The sequence below is a fragment of the Sinocyclocheilus anshuiensis genome, unplaced genomic scaffold (genome assembly GCF_001515605.1).
Source record: "Sinocyclocheilus anshuiensis isolate Anshui unplaced genomic scaffold, SAMN03320099.WGS_v1.1 scaffold534, whole genome shotgun sequence".
NCBI lineage: Eukaryota > Metazoa > Chordata > Actinopteri > Cypriniformes > Cyprinidae > Sinocyclocheilus > Sinocyclocheilus anshuiensis.
Genome location: NW_015547712.1, coordinates 419417 through 428130, shown reverse-complemented (window position 1 = coordinate 428130; position 8714 = coordinate 419417). Strand labels below are relative to the sequence as shown.

At 33.9% G+C, this 8714-nt stretch overlaps 1 protein-coding gene across 1 annotated transcript in view; it reads right to left on the bottom strand.

The window, feature by feature from the left end:
• Window positions 1-5290, bottom strand: part of LOC107704051 (NF-kappa-B inhibitor epsilon-like) — a 20592-nt gene extending 15302 nt beyond the window's left edge. The window contains exon 1 of the mRNA XM_016506889.1: window positions 4721-5290. Coding sequence (XP_016362375.1) covers window positions 4721-5031 — 311 coding nt within the window. The 5' untranslated portion in view covers window positions 5032-5290. The remainder of the gene's footprint in view (window positions 1-4720) is intronic.
• Window positions 5291-8714: the final 3424 nt, after the last annotated feature.

Genomic DNA, 8714 nt, shown 5'->3' with positions numbered 1-8714 from the left:
TTTCTTAAAAATTGTTTAAAGGCTGAAATGTGAAGTGCAGATCTTAAAAAGGTCTTTAAAGGTCTTAAATTTGATTTTAAAAATCCTGCAGATACCAGGTTATTTTATCGTACCATTTGGAATAAATGTTTTTTTTTTTTTTATTAAGCCCTTTTTAACTGTCCTTTTAGGTTGTTTTGAGAATGTTCTGTAGGCTACTAATAAAAAAAAGGACATCTGTATATTTTTTGTTGCAAATTTACAGACAATGCAATTGAAATGTTTACATTGGCTTGTCGGGGTAATATTTCTGTCCACTGACAACAAAGTTTTCCTTCTGAATTAGCATAACTGCACAAGTTTTATACTTAATAAAATCTTTAAAAACAAATTACATTAGTTATACTTCCATTTCCTTCAATAAAAAGGAAATGGAGTAAGACTGTTTAAAAGGTGTGTGGACGTGGATTAGTAATCTGGCCCCTTGGTATAAAGGAGAAAAAAATGCATCAATGTATCAAAGTTGCCCATCCCTGAACTACATTGTTTGGTGGAAGAATACTGCTTTTATTTTTATACACTTTTATTACTTTTAGTACACTTTATTTGCTCTGTTTTATTCTGTGAAACCTTACTACGTATATGGAATAACCGTTTTATAAAAGCAATAAGCCCCGTGAAGCCGTGGTTTACAGTGAATTTATAACAGCTAAGGGGGTTTTAGGCACGACGCTGTTATAAATTCACTGTAAACCACGGCTTCTTGGGGCTTATTGCTTTATAATCAGATTCCAGTTACTTTTTATGGATTACATGATTACATATTATGCACAATGGCAGTAAATTATTCATAATTTATTGATACAGCTCAATTATTTTCTTTTCTTTTAAATTTTCCTAATTAACCTACCACTTATATAAACGAGACTAATAATTATGCAAGTTACTGAACACTATCAATGCATAGTTGTGTAATACTATAATTGATAATAATTGTTTAAATTAATATAATAATTGATACTTTTGACTCATCCCTTTTCTTAAAAATTGTTTAAAGGCTGAAATGTGAAGTGCAGATCTTAAAAAGGTCTTTAAAGGTCTTAAATTTGATTTTAAAAATCCTGCAGATACCAGGTTATTTTATCGTACCATTTGGAATAAATGTTTTTTTTTTTTTTATTAAGCCCTTTTTAACTGTCCTTTTAGGTTGTTTTGAGAATGTTCTGTAGGCTACTAATAAAAAAAAGGACCTCTGTATATTTTTTGTTGCAAATTTACAGACAATGCAATTGAGATGTTTACATTGGCTTGTCGGGGTAATATTTCTGTCCACTGACAACAAAGTTTTCCTTCTGAATTAGCATAACTGCACAAGTTTTATACTTAATAAAATCTTTAAAAACAAATTACATTAGTTATACTTCCATTTCCTTCAATAAAAAGGAAATGGAGTAAGACTGTTTAAAAGGTGTGTGGACGTGGATTAGTAATCTGGCCCCTTGGTATAAAGGAGAAAAAAATGCATCAATGTATCAAAGTTGCCCATCCCTGAACTACATTGTTTGGTGGAAGAATACTGCTTTTATTTTTATACACTTTTATTACTTTTAGTACACTTTATTTGCTCTGTTTTATTCTGTGAAACCTTACTACGTATATGGAATAACCGTTTTATAAAAGCAATAAGCCCCGTGAAGCCGTGGTTTACAGTGAATTTATAACAGCTAAGGGGGTTTTAGGCACGACGCTGTTATAAATTCACTGTAAACCACGGCTTCTTGGGGCTTATTGCTTTATAATCAGATTCCAGTTACTTTTTATGGATTACATGATTACATATTATGCACAATGGCAGTAAATTATTCATAATTTATTGATACAGCTCAATTATTTTCTTTTCTTTTAAATTTTCCTAATTAACCTACCACTTATATAAACGAGACTAATAATTATGCAAGTTACTGAACACTATCAATGCATAGTTGTGTAATACTATGTCTTCGACATATCCAGTGACCTTCACTAATTATTAATATTGGATGTCTGGACAAAAATATTTCAAACCTGGAAGACTTTGGCCATGTTTCTTCATGTAATAAAGGGATTCCCAAGGTTTTAGCACTTTTATGATTTCATTAATTATTAGCTTTTCATGAAAAAAAGCCCTACAGTTTTGTCATAAACCCCAGTTTGGGAAACCCTGCTGTAATGTAACATTTAATGCATTTCATGATATTGATAAAGGAGGAAATATTTTCGCTCTTCTCTTTTTTAAATAATCACATTCAAGTCCATGCGATAAATGCGTTAGTAATCTAAAAGTAATCACAAAGTAGTTAGACTACATTACCTAATGTGTAATCCAGATTATGTTCATTGTTATCATGTAATTTCTAATCTACAATTTGTAAGTAATCTACCCAGCACTGCTTGTACCGCAACAGGAATGAAGCGCTATGTTAATTATTATTCAAATAGTTCAGATATTACTCAAAGACATAATTTTAGTTCCATTTATATGAGCCTTATTTATGAAAACATGCACTACGAAGAACTTAAAAGTTACTTTGATAAAAACTCTTGGAACTTATTGTAAACGGTTCATTTTTTGGAGAACTACTCCTCAAAAATTTCCTTAGTGTATTTGCTCTTCCGGAGTGCCTGGGGATTTCATACGGCTATTGGCATTTCTTTATAAGCATCATCTTCTCTCTGATGACATTCAGGGAAAAGACAAAGGAGTTTTTTTTCTTGCAACAGCAACAAAAGCAGGCCAAAGGTAAACCTTAGCAGGCCACTATGATTCAGGATGAATCAAAATGCGAGATGTTCTCAAAATAACAACCGTATTTACATCCTGGTTTGTCACTGCAGAATGCAGAATGCAGAAATGAAAACAGGCTGACATTAGCCAGGCTGTGCGTACGTGCCCACTTGTGCGGTGCATGTTTGCGTGTTTTTGAACTTATACGTTACAGGTTGAACCACGATCTGGTGTAAAGGTCACTGCTTGCATAAACATGTTTGTGACATGTGCTTTTGGGGTAAATAAGTATTAAAAGCACACGAATGTGTGTTTATAACAAAGGCTTTGCACTTTCCAAAAAGCTGCCTTCACAACGTGCTTTCTGACCCAACGAGGGGAATTCCACTTGCTTGTCTGCATACTTCTGCTTTCTCATGCGCCATAAACGGCAGATCCAGTTTCTAGACGTCTGTTAACTGACTGTAGTGTTTAAACAGAAAAGCCTGCTACTGTAATCAAAACTTCATCAGTCACATGAGAATGTGTCACTCAGCAAACTAAAACAGGCTGGAAAATTAATCAACTTAGACCATTTTTTATTTTAGTTTCTTGTCTACCAATAGTTGACCATTTTTGAAAAGAATAATTCATTTTAATTTTTTTCGCCAATTCAAATAAATGCATTTATTTGCTCACATTAATGTGCATTTAAAATTGAGCTCCTTCATTTGTTTGCACTTGAACTTCAAAATGAATGAAGTGCATTGGAAGTTATTATTCAATGCCATCTTTATTTCCAGTTATATGGGCCTTATTTATGAGGTCCTCTATGAAAACTCATACTACGGACTTCATCGTTTCTCTCATCCAGTTAAACTTTTTACACTGAGTGCCAGATTCCCAAAGTCCTCTCTGTTTGACAACATAACATGTGGAGAATGAACATTTAATGCCTTGCTGAACAAAATCTAGGCCATTAAATGCGAGTAAAGGGTTGAAGCAATATCCTGCACACTTTCTGAACACCATTCATCTTTCTCCATGCCATCTATCTATCCATCAGCCTAGCATTTTAAGCTGCAGAGTACATTTTGTTTTGAATATGAATTTAAGCACATTAAAAAGGAGTTCCTGGATTAAAATTACACTAAAATTACATTAAAACGACACTAAAGAAGGCTGCTAGCTAAAAAAAAAAAAAAAACCTGTTAACTTATTTTATTCCTTGTTATGATGACTTAACATACATCACATTTAGACATTTATTAGAACGCAGAACTTCTTTCTTTGTCTGCTTATAGACATTTTGGCTATGGCACCTAAATCATTGCATTGTTTTGGATTAAATTTAAGCAACAAGATACAAATATAGGCCTATCTGCAACCCCTTTGAGCTTGATTATGTTCACAATACACGTGCCTTATTGCTTTTATAAAATGAATGCTTTTTTTTAATATATATATATATATACTAAAAATACACTATTTTTCAGTTCAAAGTTCCATTCTTCCGCTAGAAAATATAGTCCCTGGCATAACGGAATGTTGCAGTGCAATAAAAAATATTGATCCAATGGGAGCTACAGTAAAATGGTGGACATGTATTTCACTTAACTATTTTTAGCACTAATTAACGAAACACTTGTTTCCGAATCACTGTGCAGCGCCTACACTATTAACATGACAGGGAAAGATGGCACCTAAAAATGCCTTTCAAAAAGTTTTAACGCTAACTTGTTTCTTTGATATTTTAGAATTAAATTTTTTTTTTTTTTTTTTTATCATGTATAAACCATTTTAGAATAATGCATCTATAGAACGTGTTGCATAATATTACTCCGCGGCGTGCGTGTCTAAGAACTCCATCGAGTCGGGGACCTTATTGCGCGTTAATTATACTCACAAATAGCCAATATTTAGACATCAAAACACATTTGAACTGCACTCAGGTGATGCATGGGTACTTATCAATGAAGGGGAGTTTTATAAACGTACGTGTCTCCATCTTCTGTAACAGTGGTTAAGAAACTGACTTCCTCTTCGGTGTATTCACAGTCCGTCGCGCTTTCACATTCAGAAATGCTGCATTTCTCGACAAAATCCCCCAAACTGTCCACTGTTAGCGATGAAGAGACGTAAGCGGAGTCCAGTCTCTCGTCTGTAGCGCAGCTTTTATCTTTATCCTCACAGCTGTATGAACTCCCGTCCTGTTCTCTGGAAATCGATTTGTACGAGTCGATTCCGGAGTCAATCCGACTTTCGTCGAAATCGAGTTTGCCTTGTTTCTCGTCGCCGCTTCTCGCCATTTCGAAGCTTTGATGTGTATCGTCAGTATATAAATGTAGCGATGTAAGAACGCAAAATCACCGTGACATTATGACACCAGAGACATTCGCTTTTGTTTCTCATCCCACCACCAATGACTCCGCTGTCCGCCTCAGATACTCCAGATGGCTTTTTAACGTCAGGTTGAGCTCAAGTGTGCGAGCCAAACTCTGTAAGTTAATGAAACTGCTGTGAAGCGCGCTGGCGGTAATGTGAAGCGCACCGGAGGCGGAGTCAATGCGGCTTTCAAGCCGGCTAAAGTGGGAATTCCCCACAGGGAGTGGCAAACCCATACCATTACCGATCCAATCCAAACACAGCATGACAACCCCATGGAATCTCCTAAAAGACCTCCACTACAGACCTGTTCTCTATTTTGGACTCCCAACAACTTCCTAAAACCACCTGTGACTTGACCCGACATGCTTTATAAAGTCCTTCATTTAAACTCCAAATTGCAACACAACTTCAGTCCGGACATTTATGGGTTTCACAAGATTGCGCATGTGCAGACAATCACATGCAATTCATCAAATTTAGAGTGATTGTGGAAAAATAATAAATATACGTTGGATAGCCTATATTCAACTAACCATCCAAATTTCTTTATACAATGCTTAATTTCTCATGACGCATTTTTAGATAGGCTACTTGAGATTTAGAAGAATAAAAATGCCAAAAAACTTTTAAAAGTGTATTCTGCAATCCTAATTTTGGTTCGTATCTTGATGCATTGCCTGTCGTGAACTGGTTTGCCTGAGAAAAATAAAACAATTGAAACTATAGACGTTCTTATTGTTGGTGTTACTTAGTTACCACCATGTTTTGCATATTATATAGGCTACTACTAACAACTTGTTTTGGATGTCTAAACGAAGTACAAGCATTCGTTACACATGCACAGATACGCAGATTTTGTATTTTATCTTCAATGCTGTCGTTACCAACAATGACAAAAGGTGGCGCTGTAGCCCATCTTTAAATTCTGTATCATGAGATTGATTGGTTCATTGATGGAGTCATTATAGCACAAATGATCTGACAGATATCGACAAAATGATATAATATAATACTGGACAAACCTTCTGCTGAAGGTTGAAGTACATCTTTTCACATTTGAAAGGTCAAATAACTCCATAACGTTTGTCACAAGTCTTTTCATTAGGCTTATATCATCTAAAATAAACAGGTCATATATAGTGACAATCACGTTTTGAAAATAAGATCGTACCACACATTCTTTACAGTCAATATTTGTGCTGAACAGTAAAGATAAGACACTTAACTTGTAAGAGACACTTTAGTTTAAACGGTGTGGCCAGTTGATTATGACGTCAGACCCTTAATTATGACGTCAGAGAGATCAAAGCATTGTTGAAGAGTGGAATGATGACAACACTGTTGAGCAGAAGAATATTAAGCATTTAGAACAAACTACATGACTGCATGCTAATAATTTTATTGTTATTTGTAAATGGACAAATTATGGTGCGGTCAAAGAGAAAATGTATGTGGCTATTCTTAATAGCCTGAAAAATACAAATAAAATAGTTTTTGATAAAATGCTATTGTATTTTGATCAAATATGAAATAAATTATAAAATAGATTAATTATATAAATAAATTGTACAGAATTTCATTTGTTATTCCATGTAACCCATCCTATGTTGATGAAAGGGAACATACGGATTGGCTATTATTAAGAGGATAATATTCTGCTGAAAAATAGAAATTAAATGTATGTTTTTGATCAAATGTTATTTTATTTTAATAAAACAATTTTATTTTAATAAACAGACTAAAATACTTTAAATATATATTATTTTATATAAATATAAAATTAAATGTACAGAATTATATATTTTTTATTCTCTTTTTGTGATGAATGGGAACATGCAAATTGGGTATTATTAATAGTCTGCTGAAAATACAAATATAATGTCTTTTTTTTTTATAAAATTATTTTATTTTGATCAAATAAATAGAATAAAATACATTATAAAATGTATAGCTTATATTAATAAATTATAAAATAACCATTTTTGTTTTGTTTTTTATTCTACATATAGCCTAATCCATAAACAGGAACATGCAAAATATTGAAAAATACAAACAAAATGTATGCTTTTGATACATTTTTATTTTAACTGGATAAAATTATTTTATTGTAATAAAATGAATAGAATAAAATAAATTACACAATTTATAAATTATATTAATATATTATAGCCTAAAATAAAATTGTGCAGAATTTATGTTTTTTTTGTAATTGTAGGCTATGTAACCAATGTAATGGTAATGAACAGGAACATGCAAACTGGCTATTATTGATAGGCTAATATTGTGCTGAAAATACAAATGTATGTTTCTGATAAATTTTAATTTTAACTGGATAAAACAATTTTATTTTGATAAAATGAATAGAAAAAAATTATTATAAAACCCTATACATCATATTATATAAATAAATAAAATTAATTGTAACAGTTAATTATAAGAAATGAAACCGGATGAAGTCAAGGTCACGTATACGATCCTCAGCAGAGACGACTGGGATAGATAAACAACACCTCTCTCTCACTCTCTCTCTCTGTGTCTCTCTCTCCCTCTCTCGCTCTCTCTCTCTCTCTCTCAATTAAATTCAATTCAATTCAATTCAAAATTGCTTTGTTTGTTTGTCAATTCTTTATATGTAATTGGGAAGTCAAGTGGATTTTGATTATTTTTAATTGTGTCTTCATAAGTTTGTAGATTTTGTTTGATCAGATCATAATTGTCATCGAGTTGTTTTGGTGGGATTTCTTTATGTAAGTTTTCAAAATGTTTTGTCCAGATTTCTCCATCAATGATCATATCAGCATCTTTGATATTTTTAAGAAATTCTGGGTCTGTGCTTTTAGAACCAAATGTTGAAGAGTGAAGACCCTGAATATTCCAACAACTTATATGAAATGAACGCATAAAATTTTTAAAGATAAACCTGGTTGGTAAGACAGAGAGAAAATAACGTGAAGCTAGTGTACTTATGAAAACGTGCATGGCAAACAATTTACATTAGTATTTTTTATTTTTGTTGTTGTGATTTTTATTATAAATTTATTTGTATTTTTTTATTTTTTTTGAGCACTGTGTTTGTTCATATTGTCCTTATCTGTTCAGGAGCTGGTTGCACAGTGTCTGCAGCATCTCTCTGATCTGGCTCAGTTCGCTGGCAGGTGTGGAGGTGCTGGGTGCAGCAGGGGGCCGGGCTGCAGCTTCAGCGTAGCTCTGTGCTCTCAGCCGTGGGGGCTTCTCTTGGTGTGGGGTGGCTTTTGGTTTCTTCTTTCTTATGGGGGATTGATTGTCAGCAGGTGGTTGTGAAGTTGGTGACTGTAGGTTTACAGCACCGTGAGGAGCTATAGGTGGGTGTGGTGGATGATGTGGGATCCTTGTCCAGGCGATGTCTTTCTTCACCGGGGTCGGAGGGGGATGTCTGGGCATGTAGGGGTGAATGGGCCGGTAGGGTTCTGGAGTCGGTAACAGGTGCCTTGGTGATGATGGTCTGCGGCCTAGGGCTGCATCCTTTAGGGTTTTTGCAAAAACACGTACTGCATCTTTATGGAGGTGAAGTCCATCATACAGATGTTGGAGGCCGATGTTGTAGTGGTGGGCCAGGTGTACATTA